Source organism: Ptychodera flava, chromosome 19 (assembly GCF_041260155.1).
Source record: "Ptychodera flava strain L36383 chromosome 19, AS_Pfla_20210202, whole genome shotgun sequence".
Taxonomy (NCBI): domain Eukaryota; kingdom Metazoa; phylum Hemichordata; class Enteropneusta; family Ptychoderidae; genus Ptychodera; species Ptychodera flava.
The window spans coordinates 23715486-23732719 of NC_091946.1; the positions used below are offsets into that span (position 1 = coordinate 23715486).

The 17234-nt window shown below is 38.1% G+C and overlaps 1 protein-coding gene across 1 annotated transcript in view; it reads left to right on the forward strand.

Moving 5' to 3' along the window:
* Positions 1-1930: 1930 nt before the first annotated feature.
* LOC139118981 (alkaline ceramidase 3-like) overlaps positions 1931-17234 on the forward strand; it is a 32133-nt gene continuing 16829 nt past the window's right edge. The window contains exons 1-8 of the mRNA XM_070682582.1: positions 1931-2121; positions 7131-7241; positions 8576-8628; positions 9517-9569; positions 11514-11631; positions 12762-12814; positions 13535-13645; positions 16955-17059. Coding sequence (XP_070538683.1) covers positions 2025-2121; positions 7131-7241; positions 8576-8628; positions 9517-9569; positions 11514-11631; positions 12762-12814; positions 13535-13645; positions 16955-17059 — 701 coding nt within the window. The 5' untranslated portion in view covers positions 1931-2024. The remainder of the gene's footprint in view (positions 2122-7130; positions 7242-8575; positions 8629-9516; positions 9570-11513; positions 11632-12761; positions 12815-13534; positions 13646-16954; positions 17060-17234) is intronic.

A 17234-nucleotide genomic window follows, 5' to 3' on the forward strand; every position in this document is an offset into this window, starting at 1 on the left:
CAGCACAATTTTTTTTTGGGCCTATGGTGGCAGAACAGAGGGCCACATTATATATTATTGCCTGAATACATGGGTTTATGTGCCCGAGAGCAGGTGACAATTTACCCGACGCCAGGAGGGCAAATTGTCTCCTGCTGCGAGGGCACATAAACCCATGTATTTAGGCAATAATATTTTTATTACATGCCTCTTCACAGTCAATGCTATATGACCACAGGCGTGCTGTTTTCTGGGTAGTTTCTATAAGTGTACTTTATTCTACGTTTCGACGTTCTCTTCCGTAGCCTAATCACCAAGGTAAGAAACAGAATTATCTGGCCTGCCAAGAAAACTGCACGTTCTAGTCGAAAAATAAACACAAATCCTTCATTGAGTTACCTAGTTAGATGCGGAAGGATCTCGGCTGTCCAAAAAACACACTCATGTCACGATAAAATGACAACTTCAGGAGAAATCTGCCGTGTTTTGACAAACTAGGCATTTCTGGCGTCCAACGTTGTAATAACGCAACTCATTATCATAATTGTACGCCGTCCGCATCGCTGATTGGTCCGTGAGCAACGCCATCAACGGCATCAGACTGAGATGCACCACTTTCTATGTGCAGACACCGTCCATTATGTTAATGAGTTGCGTTATTACAACGGTGGCCATCAGAAACGCCGATGTTGTCAAAACGCGGCAGATTTCTTCGAAAGTTTTCATTTTATCGTGACATGAGTGTGTTTTTTGGACAGCCGAGATCCTTCCGCATCTAACTAGGTAACTCAATGAAGGATTTGTGTTTATTTTCGACTAGAACGTGCAGTTTTCTTGGCAGGCCAGATAATTCTGTTTCTTACCTTGGTGATTAGGCTACGGAAGAGAACGTCGAAACGTAGAATAAACTACACTTATAGAAACTACCCAGAAAACAGCACGCCTGTGTATATGACATTTAGTTACATGCAGGGCCTTTTCAAACAATTTACCATTATCGACCAGCATCAAACAGATTTTACCGAAAGTCAAAATAGCAGCGCACATGGATATTTTACATCTAGCGTTAAGCGTCTACTTTGACGTCGGAAATATCGAAGGGCTTCACTGGACCGGGTGACCATGGAAACCGGTCAGTAGATCGTTCATCGGCCCGCTAACATCCCGGATGTTCCTATTCAAATCAATGCACTGAGTTGCACTCACATCGAGGCATGTAATAAAGAACTTTACGTAACCCTCACCCCACCCACCCTGATTTCTATAGGAATTTGCTTTGATCTATGACATTGTTTGGTTTGGTTTGGGTAATAAAAAAATATGAATGTTTTTTTGAATCATAAATAAATATCCAGTGAGCTGCAAATTATCACATTATTTTTTACTTAAAATGATACAAATTATGAACATCGTGTGCAAGCGATTACAGCTATTCTATACATGCCATGCATCCTAATGTTGAACTGTACATGCCCCAATCACTGCGTTGTCTATTATTTGCATTTTGTGTTATTTTATGTAAATAACAATGAACAACAACATAATTTGGGTCTCTTTGTATCACAGTCCCTGGACTGTGTTTGTATAATGTTATGTGCGACAATATTTTCCCTTAAATGTACACGTAATACACAAACAAAACAACGTAAAGTAAAGTAAGCCTTTATTGAAATCGTATCCCAGTTGGGATCTTGATCATAAAGTACAATAGAGGTATAGAACGTACAGAACTAAACTTGAGCTTCGGTCCCCACGACGGAATGGCAAAGCCCATCCAGGCTGACCACCTGATTCTACATGACGGTCAAGCCGAAAATAGACACTGCAGTGTTGTTACAAGATCGGACGTTGCGAAGTATTTCAATTTAAGTGTATAAGCGTCCAGTGCATTATAATAATACAGAACATAAAACAGTTGACCTAGAAATGAGGGTATGATGTCATCCCGGCCCCGTTGTCCGACTTTTGCTTCTGCCGGAGATCAAAGGTCATCTATCTAGATCAGGTCATGACCTTACTTGTCACACCAGAAATACCGGCACAAGATGGCGCCAAGTTCGGTTGGTTACTGGGGCCCCACAACTTCAACGCTCGATTGGTGTGAGGAAAACTATTTCGTCACACCGTACATTGCTGAGTTTTGTAAGTATGTTATTCAGCACTCCGACAGAGCAGTCACACTGAATTGTAAGGCGGCAAAATTTTGGGCTCCCGCGAGTTAAACTGACCCGGGAAGCGAGATGGACATCGTGTCTGTTTTATGTACACAGTACGGTAATGGTTTTGCGGCAAATGTTTGCCTACGCAGTCGCTTGTCGGCTCGTAGTTATCACAGTCGACATCATCGATTGAATGTGATCGAAATGTTTCCACCACAGTCATGGAACATACGCTATAAATATAATTGCAGGTCGTCGAAATTATTCTATTTTTAATACCCTCTCCTACAATGTTGTGCAGATCATTTAAATTTAAATTGCTTCGAGACAAGACAAGCGATTTAGACAACCGTTTGTTGATATAGCCGTGGGCGTGGGGTAGAATCATCTCCGTTTTCATGATATTGAACGAGAACTAGGCTGCCTTGTGTACCGGTACCGGTCTGTGTGTTTGTAGTGTCGTACGACCTCACACCCAGGCATGGACTATATCATGTGTAGGAGTCATGACGCCGCAACGCACCTGGAACGCGCGCGCAGACCCGTAGGAAGTGGAATGCGAGCTTACCTTGAAGCCCAAGGGATCTTTGGTGCGATTCTGTGTCGTCAAGCTACCTACTTTAGCCGGAAGGGGCAGCCAATGCAGCTGTTCATATAAAAAAGGTGTACACAAATTGTTCGGTGGCAGGGGCCATTTATTTTATTCTATCAGTGGGCGGGAAGATGTTCTTTCATTTATGACAGTGGCCCGGGAAAATTTTTTCGTTTTCAGAGTTCAGGCAACTTGAAATATAATTGATTATTGTACACCTACGTCTGTAACCTATGGAGTTTCGTCGTACAGTAAGTTTCGGTATCAGAGGACGCGGAGTCCAATAACTTTGACGCGGAGTACAATAACTTTAGGTGTTATTGGACGCTATTTGACCTTTGGCCTCAAAACACCTTTACGTCAACGCGAGGAAAAAGAAGAGAATATTTTACATTTTTACAACAATATATACTTCTTAACATTCAGTACTTCACAAAATAAATCATGGTCAGTCCAAAACCGGTGAATTTGAGTGAAATTATGCTGCTGACGTAAAATTTCTACCACGCGCACTGCGCAGCGCGAGTTGAAATTTCGTTCTGTGCGCTAAGCGGACGCGCTCAATGCGTTCCAAGTCTGCTCACGATCGCTCAGTGCAGGAGCATCCAAAAACGCCTAAAATTTCGACTTTTTTCAAGTTAAGTTGGACTAAAAAGGTGTATAATAATAAGGTTATTCACAAAATACCGGGATTTATGTCTTCGTACATCGTACGCTACGGTATTGTCCTCGACGCTACGCGTCTCGGACAATACCTCCGCTGCACGATGTACTCGGACATAAATCCCGGTATTTGTGAATAACCTTATATTATTGTGTGTGGCGATGTCTTCTTGCCAATACGGTAAACATTTAACATTTCATCAACTTATTTAACCCTTTTACACACGCGATTGTGCACCACCTTTGTTGAAGGTCGATTCCTCCAATTGGCAGATCGTCCATGTAGCCGACACGAACACGAAGTGCCTGTTACCGGCTACCAAAAACTCTGAAAAATATAAAGAATGAGCAGCTTTGTGCTGGCGTTCATGCTGAAGCTTAGACAAAGCTTTGATTCAAAAAAATCCAAGTCAAAGGTTGTATTGCTATCTTGTACAAAGGAATAATGCCCAAAGTTTGAATGAGCTTATTTTCGAAGGTTAAATACAACTTCAGCCTTAGAACCTTCGTCAACTGTTCACAATGAACCTTTCGACCACCTTAGTTTTCCGATAGGTTAGACAAAGGTTACTTTCACAAGGGGTGGGTGGAGGGACGGTGGTTAAATACAGCTTCAGCCTTAGAACCTTGGTCAAATGTTTTCAATGAAACTTTCGAAACCATAGTTTTCTGAAAGGTTGGACAAAGGTTACCTTCAGAAGGTTACTTCGCATCGGGAACATTTGTTGAAGATTTGATTTGAACCTTCAGATAGTTGTTTCTAATAGGTATGTCGCGTGAAGGTTGTTTCCGAAGGTTATATGTTGGGTCAACTTCACTCCCTGGTCTTAGGGTTTTGTTTTTGCGTTATGTCGCCCCGGAAACAGACAAACCGCAGCTGAGTGGTCATGCATGCTGTGCTGTTCGCATAAAATCATGATCGAAACTTTTACACTGCACTGAGTGATGTGTGTGTTGTCAGCGCTGGTCATATACTATGTGAAAAGAGGGGTGTCCGTATTATACCTTGAGGGATAAGCAATTTTTTCCAAGATTTTGGACCAAATGGACATAAATATTCATGGACTACACTTTTTGACAAAAATTTTGGTAAAATTCAGAAAAAATTGTCTAGATCTGAGAGAAATTATTTGGCGTTTTGTTGTACAAAGGGTTAAGCTAGCAAAAACTGCACTTCTAAAACTATGTCATCAGTCAAAGTCAAAAACTGCACTTCTAAAAATATGTCATCAGTCAAAGTCTATTGTGAACAAAATTTTTTTGTCTGAAGTAAAAAGAAGTCCTAACGAAATTGAAAGATAGCACACTTTAGTTGGAAGGACAAAATCATGTATTGATGAGAGGGCAGTGGGCAACTTTGTCATGGAAATAGGGCATGGGGGAGGGGAACTTGGGAGTTTTGGAAGTGGGGAAGGGAGATTGAGGGGAAGAAATTGTGGGTAAGAGGGAAGCTTTTCAAACCGCGATTGGAGGGCAGTTGCGAACAGTTTTTACTTTCCCCTCCAATTTTTTTGGAAAAATTTCTTTGAAATGCTATATTTATGATTACCCCCTGAACACCAAAGTTGACATTTGTCACCTTTATGAAATATACCCCAGTCAATTTTTTTTTCAGATATTTGCCAAAACTTGGATGAAAATCTGTAGCCTGTATGATGTCCATTTGGTCCAAAATTATCAAAAAAATTACAGAAAAATTCATAAAATTGGTAAAATGTTGCATTAAAATTTTGGAGGGAAAAAATTACAGTACTCAAACACTGAAGGCACCTTTCGTTACAATTTCTTGAAATAGGCTACTTGGCTGCCCCTGAGCGGGTATATTCTCTCAGACACGAGGCTGCTGTTGTTTAGAAAGACCTATGAGGCAAAAACGTTTAGTGTGATACTGTGAATGAATACATAAAGTGTCAACATTTCTGGCAATTTATGATATTTTATCTATACATATTTATCAACTGTGTACATTGTGAAACTGTCGTAAAAGATTATACGGCGCAATAGAGATGCCAGAATTCATTTACAACTTCCCTGTTTTTAACAACCATGCGACATCAAAATGGTACAAATCTACCTCTTTGTTGGAAATTCAAAAAAGGCTCATTTATTGATAGCCTACATGTATGTTTAGTTATTTTACATGACGATACACATCAAGAAGCTACAACAAACTCATCTTTATTAGACAATATATAGATCGGGAATTCTGGAAACATATTCCAAAGAGATTTGATGGATACAGTATCTTCATACGTAGTTTCAAGTTTCTGTCACGGTCACTGCAGACATGGTGATCTGTATGGATGGAATGCAGTCACTATTCAAAAACTTGTAATAAGATACAAGTGTAGACCCTGGAGGGAGGCGCTCGCTATGTGGTCTGTAATGCTTCCCCATGCCTTGGGGTACATAATTTTATTGTTGCCCGCATTAATACTGATTTCTACAGGAACAGAATCAACACTTACACGATAATATACCCCCTCCCAGACCATAATGGATGAAAGGAAACTTTGCACAACATAATCATATGTACGAGGTGAAGCCAAGTACATTTAATGGAGTGTTTGCTTGAGTCTATTATAGGCCAAGAGAGGGTATTCATTATTGCTATAATTATATAGTTTTGGCAATGCCAGGGAATTTGTAGATGTAGAAAACATCTGGGGACACAACGCTGGATAATCAAATACATTATCAGTAACAATCTAGGTGGACAATGTCACAAAATTCACTGGTATTGACATAGCTGTTATAAAATTGACAATTATAGTATAGCATTGTTGCATATTAAGCAATAAATAACTCTACATGCAAGCAATATTATTTGATTGTTCTATAGTTTATGCACCTATCAGTGTTTTCCACCAGGGAGCCGAGTGAGGGCCTAATAGGGGAACTTTGACATTTGTTTTTCAAGACATGTCGAATTCTCCACACAAAGGCTACAAAAATATGTCAAATACCCAAGGTTTGGGGAAAATAGAGTGTACATGTAGATAATTGAGGACTTTTGATATCAGTCAAAATTCTAGGCACGGTGTGTATCTAGGCACGGTGTGTATCTTGGCGATCAACTTTCTCAGTCCTGGGCTTTGATTTGTGATCAAATTTCCCTTTCTGGGATACGGTTTGTGACTAATTTCCCATTGCCCCGCACTCCCACCTGGTGGAAAATATTGATAGGTGCGTTTGAACCAAGCGAATGATTCAATTATGGAAGATTATTTTCAATATGCTTTAAGTACTTTGTGCACATCGTGTACAGCATGTGATGTTGTTTCAGTCAAAATATAGGACCAAAGTCTAAAGGGCAAAAAATCGGCACTGACTGTTAACCCGGTCTCTACCCAAGCAGGAAATGTCACTGTAATTTGATCAAGATATTAACCTTTTGAGTCTGTAATTTTCCCACCAAAATTTCAGTGCAACATTTTACCAATTTTTATGAATTTTTATAATTTTTTTTTGATAATTGTGGATCAAATGAACATCACATTTCATTGGCTACAGTTTTACACCAAAATTTTGGCAAAAATCTGAAAAAAATTTGACTGGGGCACATTTTATAAAGGTGACAAAAATTGACTTTGGCCGTCTAAGGGTTAAGATCGAGGCACAAGCCCACTTCTAGTACACCATTTCTTTCAAAACTTTGATCTCAGAGTGATTACGTGGATACGTAACATATCCAATAGATTCAATGACCAGGATCTAATTCCTTTTTTCATTTTCAGGGAACACTGTCAGCAATTTGTGCATGATACTACCTCCATTTATCGCAATAATACATGCTTTGATAGACGGCCTTGAAAGGAGATATATAGCATCGTATTTATCATTACTAGGTAAGCCCAACATCCGTAAAGATAATTTGACGATTAGTCTAGGGTAAAATTATATATTATAGTTCCATGGATATTTTTGCAAAGCTACATGTACAGGAGGCAGGAAGTGAATCGTACTATTTTTGTACAAACCTACAAAATCTCCCACCAGTTACATTGCTACTGATGACTTGAAGTCTAGATTTTACAAACTGTCCACAATAATAGAAGCATTACATATTATACAGATAGTGTTGATAAAAAAAATTCTGAGCATTTTCACATGCTTCCGGAAGGAAAAAAAAATCAAATATCCACAACAAAAATGTCCTAAACCTAAAGTAAAACAACTGCAATATTGTCTTTTTAACATCCTCAAGGCAGGGTCTAACATTTGCAACTATTTATTCCCGAACAGCACTAAACTAATTCCAGTGCTGAAGTACATGTACATATTTGCCTCAGTGCCAAAAAATGTTTGTGTTGGCTCAAGTAGAAGCGGCAATTCCATGGAACAATTAGTTATTCTTCCTGACCTTAATAGGAAAAATTCTTTTCTACACTGCAGAGACTGAGAAAAGATGCAGGGGTAACTGTCAACTCATGAATTGATATTGACCAATCAGGAGCCTTAGTAAAAAAGGAAAGGCAGTATGCCCCAATGAAAAGTCTTGTCATAAAATCCTTCCTGAACTTCTAAATTTCAGTAAGATGATTGCTTAGAAGTAAAAAAATATGCAGGTACTAAAATAATAAAAACAAAAATACGGCTCATTTTAATCGAGCATAAATGGATGCTCTAGAAACTCAGCTACCCATATATTGTTCCAAATTTGTTTGCCTAGAGAGTTGATAGCATTTGCAGATTTAATGACAAGATAACACAGTCCTAGTTTTTATACCCTTAAGTCAGAAAAATCTGTGCCACAACTATAGATACACCTTCACACGGTCCCTCCACAAATGACCTACACAATGTCTCTTCATCATGGAGAACATGAGTGTGATGTCATATGTTGAAATTAACATGAATGTGATGTCGTAGGTTGAAATTAACATGAGTGTGATGTCATAGGTTGAAATTAACATGAGTGTGATGTCATAGTCTACATAAACAAATTAGCATAATCAATTTGTATAAGTCAGCCAAAAATGATGTTTTCATTCTCTTTTATGAAATTACAGACACTCAGCAAATTTTTTGTGCTGTTTCTTACATTTAATTGATATTCTCATCATGTGTCTATATTACCATCTGACAGTCTTAATTTTCAAAATGTCAACTGAATATGGGCATCGATTGCTTCGGGTAGTTCAGATTCTTGACTAATGGGTAATTTTGTCTTTCCCCACAGTTGTTGGTGTCGGGTCATGGTTTTTTCACATGACATTACTCTATGAAATGCAGGTAGGTTGCGGTGAGTCAACTTGACAATGTGGTCTGCATTTGCATAATGTCCAATGTTATTGTTGAACACTATTTTAGTCTGTGCTAGAATTCAGTGGGTCAATCATAACACTGCATATCTTACTTGATGCACTGTGTTTACTACAGATTCAATTTCAACATTTGATTTTGGGAAGATTATCTGAATGTCAAAGCTAAAAATCATGACAATGTCATCAAAAGTTATATCTCCTATCGTCTCATCAAGTTTATGCTCCAAGCTTCAATTGAGTGATAGTTTAAGGTAGTATGCACCTCAAAAGTGAAAGACTTAAACTTTTACTCAACCTTTCCTGAATGAAATTCTTGCCCATTCTCTTACCAAATCAACAATAAACATCGGGGTCACCATGCAAAGTTTGGAACAGATTACCCAACATTTTGCGATATTTAAAATTCAAAATGGCCGCCATTCCTGTGTTAACTCTGTGGGCGAAAAATTAAATTTTGGATTTTGAAAAGCTAAGATGGTGAAAGTTTTGCTTTCTCAAAGAGCTTTAAAATGAGCCCACCACAAGTGATAGATCAGAAAAGAATTGTAGAAATTTGAGGCTCCGACTATCTGTCCCAGAGACGTGTTCTACCTTAAAGAATGTACTATAGTCTAATGAGCAAACTTCTTATAATTACCACTTAAGATTGTGTTAGTTTTGTTCACATAAATGAGATTTCCACCCATGCCAAACACAGCAAGCTGAACTGACCAAATTTATCAGCAGTTAGAGCGAGATTTGAGTTTGGAAAAAGTGACGAACCATAAAACGTAGTAAGTCTTGTTGAAGAAGATTATTCCCAGCTGTTGTTGTCATGGAGTGTACTGATTAAATGCAATTCTCTCCCAATGAACAGCTCTTTGATGAAATTCCAATGATATGGGGGAGCTGCGTGTTTTTATACTGCATGTAAGTATTTCTGTTTCCAGCTTGTTATGTTTCATAATTTTTGATCCGTAGGTAGTGGTAGCCCTCCATGACCTACTGCATATAGTGCCACGTTGTTACAGCTATATTTAAACCAATTATCAAAAAGCCTACACTTTAAACATCAGAATACATTTTTGTGAAAAACATATACAAGGTACAGTACCAGAATCACATAACTTGTAGCTTTTACCGCGCTGTTGGCCTACCTGCTGGTGCGGTAACTTCGCGGTAACACCTCTTTTGTTAGCTGTTGATTTTCTTTGTCCTCGATTGCGGTAAATGCGGTAAGTGAACAATAGTTCCCGCAGCACTTGCGACATGTACAACAAAAGAACGTGCGGTATTGCGGCAATTGACGAGGTGTTAATGACCCCAAGTTGGTTGCCGCACAGACCTTTTGTGAAGGTTTGCTTTTGCCCCGCCCTCTGAGTTTACAATCATGGTCACAAGTTTTCACCATAGCGATCTAGGCAAAGTTGGGTACCTGAAAGCATTTCTTGCATTTTTCTTCCTTTGTACTCTTTGTAAGTGTACGGAAATGTACAGTATACAGCAAGACATGATTTATATCTTTCCCTTTACAATTTTGGCGATTTGGTGCTCAATTACTGTGAATAGCATGCTAAGTTGACTCCCAATCACCTTTCCTGTCTTGCTGTGTAGGCCTACAGTTGACCACTCCGTGAAGTTCAAATTTGCATTTATATTTGGTTTGTAGTAGGCCTACAGAGTCGCAATTTCTTCAGCTGTGGTTTTGAAGCTGTCAATCATTCAGTTGCCGCACAAGTTTCAACATTTAGAACAATAGAATGCGATCGCAACGAGGTGTTACCGCAGCATTTGAGTTGTCAGTGTGTTGCCGCACTGCTGTTGCCGCATGTTTTGAGGCATCAGTGAGTTCCCGCAAACGCGTTGCCGCAGTGTTTGCGGCAATAAAACAATGGGAAGTGGGCATGAAACAGTAGATACCGCAGACCTTGCGGGAGAGAACAATGCTACCGCACAGTTACCGCATGTTTGCCGCATACCGCAAAATGCGGTTACAAGTTATGTGATTCTGGTACTGTAAATAAACAAACTAAACAAATGAAGGAAATTTATTGCTAAAAATAGGTTCTATGTTAAAGTTTTTCGTTAAAAAACTCTTGTTTTCAATTATCATTTTCTGCAAGTGTGATTTGTGTTCGTGGCATAATGCCTTTTTGTGACATCCCACGCCAATATTGCATTAAGACTTAGAAGTTGTATTTGACCGACAGCAAAAAATGGGAAGCAAATTGTCTGCCTCTCCTTTTCATTTTCTCAATCTTATAATTGTGTCAATTTTTATTCTGAATGGGTGTCGGTGAGCCATAGCGGATTTAGGCCATTTAAAGAAAATTCTTTGTTTGCCGTACTTGGATTTTTGGAAAACCTACCAGCCAGCCAGCCAGGGAAAAAAACAAACACGGACGAAAATACGAGTGTATTAACAAAGGTGCAATTTTGATTTGTTTCTATTGGAAAATAATATTTTTATTTGAAATAGTGTTAACATTGTGTTTGTTTTCTTAATTTTCTCTGAAAATCTACCAGCACTCGGACGGCAAACAAAGAATTTTATTTAAAGCGCCTTACCTAGAAAACTGAAGTTCATCATAGGAATTGAACATTTTATGATTTTATGATTACAATTCTATGTAAAATGCCGCAGGTACCATGCCATATCTAATCTAATCATTCTTATCTAACATTGATTTATGGTGTCATATACCATGTTACACCTGATATCTTGACAAATAGAGATATCAAAAACAGGAAAGAAAGAAAACAACAGACAAACAGATGCCAAGATACACTGTTATGTAAGAGAGTTTTTTGATAAAAAACACTCTGAAGAGTCAAAAATGTTGATTTTTTTCGCCTTGGTTTTTTATTTTCCAGGATTGAGAGTCACAGCCCACCCAAAAGTCATAACTACAAGTTGGTACTTTTGTTGACTTTCTATGCTGTTGTCGTTACAGTGGTCTATGTGTATGTTAAGTGGCCAATTTTTCATCAGGTGAGTATGTCCACCCTTGTGATCAGAGGAGGAGGGAGGGGGGGGGGGGCGCAAGAAGAGGGCAAAGAGTCCTTAACCCTGTAGCAGTGGATTCTTGGACACCTCTATTCTTTATTGCGATGGGTGAATTCACATATATAAGGAAATGGGGTGGACAGAGCAAGTGACTATCACACTACATGTAGAATGGGTTCCAAATTTTGCATAGAAAACAACATTACCCCCCTCATTTGCAATCAGAAGACTCTCTGAGAAGTGAGACTATTCGGACTGATTTTACGATCTGCATCACAGTTCTTTAAGAAATTAAATACATGTGTCATGATTTCAAGAGATTTATGATCTTGAATTTTATTGTTTCTGATATCTGTTCCTAAATTCACCATTGGCCACTCAGCAAACCACCCAAACTGAAGGCGGGCCCCACCCACCCTCTGTAGACAGGCTACTTCTATACAGTGATCATTTTCTTGGTCCCCCGTGTGCCCACTATACGCATATGAGCAGGTTTGATGACTGTATATGTACTTTTTAACAGCACAGCTGACGCAGAGTGATGTATTTTTACATGCAATCACTCAAACAAAATGGATGTCAGCGCCATTTCGGTAAATTATGAAAACACAGTACCCTAGCAAGTCGTCAGCTGTGATTGTCATCTCCTTAGTGTGGAAAATGTAGCTGAGATTTTTGTGCGTGCTCACTGCTCAATTTTGTTCATTACTGAATGCAGAATGCACTTTTGTCAACATGGATGTGAAAATAAAATCAATTCCTTTCTGAAAAAAATAATTGGCAAAGTTTCATCATATGATTTCACAATGTCTCTTTGAAATAATCTTAGCTTAGTTACAGACAAAACAGTACAGCCTGGTATTAGCTGGCCTTATTAGCAAACAAACGTTAATAGCATGGTGAGAGTATTTTTAACAACACAGACATACAGATGTCCAGCTGAAAGACTTTATGACAAAAACAAATAGTTGCTGAAAAACAGACCAAGGTTATTGACTAATGCTTATTGTTAAGATCATTTAAAAATTGTTACATAATATGACATTGAAGCGTGTTAAATGTTATGTATGTGAACATTTCAAATGTAGAGTAATATTTATTTTATTCTTTGGCAGATTGCCTATGGTATTCTAGTGCTTTGGCTAGCGTACACTGGAGTTCGACTAGCGTAAGTACAACTATTTTCAGTGGCCCGCGTGTTCTATGGGTCAGGTCTGATATAAATCGAGGTATACCTGCAGCAAAGTGGATCCATTGCTACTCATTATAGTAATCTGATTGTCTTAGGGTGCCTTGCACAGCAATTAAATAGAATATTACAGCTGGGGTAAATGATGAATTGTAAGAAGGTACCATCTGTCCCAGTGTTCTACAGTTCTGCCCAAATTCAGAATATTCACATATGTGATGCCCATTGGTTGCCATGATTTTCATTTTTCATTTAATTTCATATCTAAAGGTTTAATTTTGACCTCTTTGAATTTTTTTTTGGGGGGACAAATAAAGTAATCTTGATCTGTTTCTTTGTAATCGGATGACAATCTCTGTTAGCTAAAAAAAATCATGATTTTGTGAGACAAAGTCACGGTAACCAATCAAAATGCTTTGAAGCAGGACTTCCCATAAGTGAAACCGTATTATGTGACACCATCTCTGATTGGTCACTTCCATGTATGAATGAATGAATGTTTAATCTAATTTTGGATTTACATGTATTTTGTTGCATACAATGATGTGTAAAATCATGTTCAATGGCATCGTTATGAAAATTCTTATGATCTAGATTGTATGAGTTATTGAGTTGTACTCAGACAAATATGTTTTTGCTAATTGGAGGTAGCGAACAAAATTTACCAAATATTTCTATATATTTTTTTGACTTCCACAGATTCTTCAAAGGTTCTTCAAGTTCAAAGCCACTACTACTCATATCTGGTTTTGTGTATTTCATGGGTTTTGTGGTGTGGAATATAGACAATATTTACTGCAAAGATATCAGGTGAGACAAAAGAAAATCTTAAAGTAACTTTTTCTGCTCCTTGAAGCAAGTAGTGTTACATGTACCTGATTGAATGAGCAGAGAGCTTTGTAAAAGATACACTTACAGTGAATTGCTTTGAAGCATTGGCATTAGACGAATTAGACATATTGTCTAAATCGAGGTGTTGCCAACACTGTCGGGTGTAATTAACAGCCTAGCGGTAACATGATTCGATCATAAAAAATCAACTCTGCAAAAGTTGAAACATTGTCTAGCAGACGGTCAGATGTAGTCTTAACAACACCACATATCAGACATATGTCCAAGCACTGTCCAAGTCTTATCACTTGCTTTCAGGTGAAGTTGTTTTTACTACATCTGACCTCCTGCAAGACAATGTTTCAACTTTGGCAGAGTTGATTTCTCTGTGGTCGACTGGAATTACTGCTCAGCTGATAATTACACCTGACAGTGTTGGCAACACCTCAATTTAGACAATATGTCTACTTCGCGTAATGCTAATGCTTCAAAGCAGACCACTGTAACATGTAAAATATTGTTTTAAATGTCAATGTCTTAGGACGGTGATATTGTACAAGACTTTGTCATACCAGAGATATGTGTCGTTCACACCCATCGTTTAAAGGTGGTAGGCACCTCGAAAGTGAAAGACTAAGCTTTTGTTTAAACTTTCCTCTATGAAACTTAACCATTCTCTCACCAAATCAAAAATGAAAATCAGGTTTTGGATTTGAGAAGCAAATTACCTAACATTTACCGACATTTGAAATTCAAAATGGCTGCCATCCCTGTGTTTACTCTATTGGGAAAGATAAAACGGTGAAAATATTTCTTACTCCAAGGGCTTCAAAATTAGCCCCCACAAGTGGTAGATCAGAAAAGAATTGTAAACAATGGACAGTCCTAATATCTGTCCCTTGTGGGATGGTTATGCCCACAGGCTCTTGACTCAATGCAGGCGAATCGCTAGCCGTCACTGATACAATACAAATCAAAAAGGTGAGCAACAGCGGTAGCCATGCACGGAGACCGAGTAAATTTCAACAGACGATTTCGCCCTTTTTTATCTCAAACACAACTTGTTTATTGGGGTCGATCGATGCTCCAGTTCATCAACTTCATGAATACTCACACCAATATCAAAAATCTCTCTGTTAAGTCCATAAAAAAGCTGTGTTTTCGGAGCAGTGTCAGCTAGGAAACGTTATAATCATACATGACCCACATTGACCTATCACAAAATGTTCTGATTGGTTATTACTTTTAAGGGAATACATCATCCGTTTCAGGGGGTGCTTAGCACCTGAGAGATTTAGTTACATGTAATTACGTTCGATCAGTATCCGTAACGTCTTTGTCATGCAGTGTGCGAAACTCACACAAAATCTCTCCTGGCCCAGCGGGCCAGCAACTTTAAAAAAATCACTGGCCCTGAAGGAAATCAGCTGGTCCGATCCTCAGGTCAAATCCAAATATAGTGGAATTTTTTTACCCGCGCTCAGTATAGGGGCCAAGAACATGGGATTGAAAAAGAAATAAAAGATACCACTTCAAAATCCTAACATCAAACTGTTTTTTATGCCTTTTAATTCTTTTATTCTTTTTTAATTCTTCAAATGAAGATGACTGTCAAAACCGAAAGTTGGGGTAACTGATATCAGTATTAAAAAACATGAAATCAGTGAAAGGTTAAGCACTAACACATAAACGTTTTCATTTCCTAAAACAGCCTTTCACAACAAATATTTCTAACATAATATTTCTGGCCAACCCCGACTTCGGTAGTCCGACTTTAACTTAAATTATACGATACTAGACTTGTCTAAAAGGTGGGTAAATATCCAATATATACAGAGGTTTCACCATCTTACAAATCTGACCATACTTTTTGTCAAGGGTCTATGATCTGACCAAAAAATTCTAATTTTGATACTTTGTTGTTGGCAAATATCCGATATCATATAAAAGTCCAATGTTGAAGTGTCATTGAAATCCAGTTTACCTCGACACATGCAACTTGATCGATACGCTAAACTATTATTCTTTTATGATCACAACGAGATCTCCATCCTAACACATGTAAGGTCTTTCGCTTTGATGCAGTACCGCCATGGAAACTGCTGGTCTCAGCCTGCCATCTGGTTAGCGTGAATTCCGCACGCTGTTGTCATGTGAGAACCAGACGTTGCGTGCGTGTAGAGCAGTAGTTTGTAACGTCGAATGACACTTTTACACATACTCATAATTACTAATAGTATTTTTTTTTAGATTTTCTAATGATTTCCGCGAATTTTGACAAGCAACCTCGTAAAGTATCACTGTAAATTGGCAATTATCTTTGAGGCCAAAAAAAAGAAAAGAAATTGTGCTGTTCAGATAACATGGTTTTCAAAAATATGGTAGGTAGGTCGGCAGGATTTTTTTTCTTTTTACAAAAATTTTTTATTTTTAAATATGCATTTTTTAGGGGTTCAGGGCGTTCAAACACTGGCCACAACATTTCCAGATAAAATGTACCATATAGGTATATAAAGGAAAAAAACATAAAAGACATCCTCTTTCAAGCAAAAATCAAATGCCAAGTAACAAATGTGTGATTTTACAGATTTTTCTTTCTTTCTTTTTAGTTCCTTGTTTACGTAGCTCTAAAAAAGTTAGGGTCGGCAGATAAAAAATAGAGTAGCACAAATATTTTTGTTTGACCTAAGATTACTTCGTATTTGCAACAGTACAAGAAGTACTTGCTATGATTTCCTGATTCAAACGAAATATAGTATTCCACATTATATCTGACGCCGTCACAAAGATATCTGTAAACCATGTAAATAATTTTATCTAAGAGAATCGGCGAGTTTAATTCGAGGGTACAATGAATGAGCTATATATATCCTCGCATAGAGAAAATAATGTTTCTTAGAGCTTGCACGAATTTCGCTTGTTTCACATATGTACTACACATGATCAAAACGAAAACAAAATACTATAGCAGTAGCCTGTACAATATATGCTCCCACTCCCACTCCGTGCATGGCTTCCGCTGTTGCTCACCTTTTTTATTTTTATTGTATCAGTGACGGCTAGCGGTTCGCCTGCATTGAGTCAAGAGCTTGTGGTTTTGCCCATGTACGGCACAAAGAAAAGGAATGTTTGTATTTGAGCATGTGATTTGAAAGTCCCAGCAATTTAATGTACTGATTCACGTTCATTTCAAAATTACTTCTAACCAAGTCTTTTCCTGTGTAAGCAGTGTCTTTCAAAAATCTTTCAAAAATTGTTAACTTGGTCAGCGATTTTTTTTTCCCTCAGAACTTTGAGAAGCAATCTGATAGGTCCATTAAGGCCAGTGACCCAGCTCCATGCTTGGTGGCATGTCTTTGCTGGATTTGGAACTCTCATCTGCGTAATGTTCTCGTAAGTATTTTGAAATTCCCTTGGCTGTGTGAGCTGTTTTCGAGTGTTTTTTTCTCTCGGTAAAGTACATAAAAAATAACTGCCTTGTGTTCAACTCGTCAACACATATCATATGTGTATCAAGTGTCATTGTTGACAACCAAATGTTAGTCCTAGAATAGATTTATCAACAATT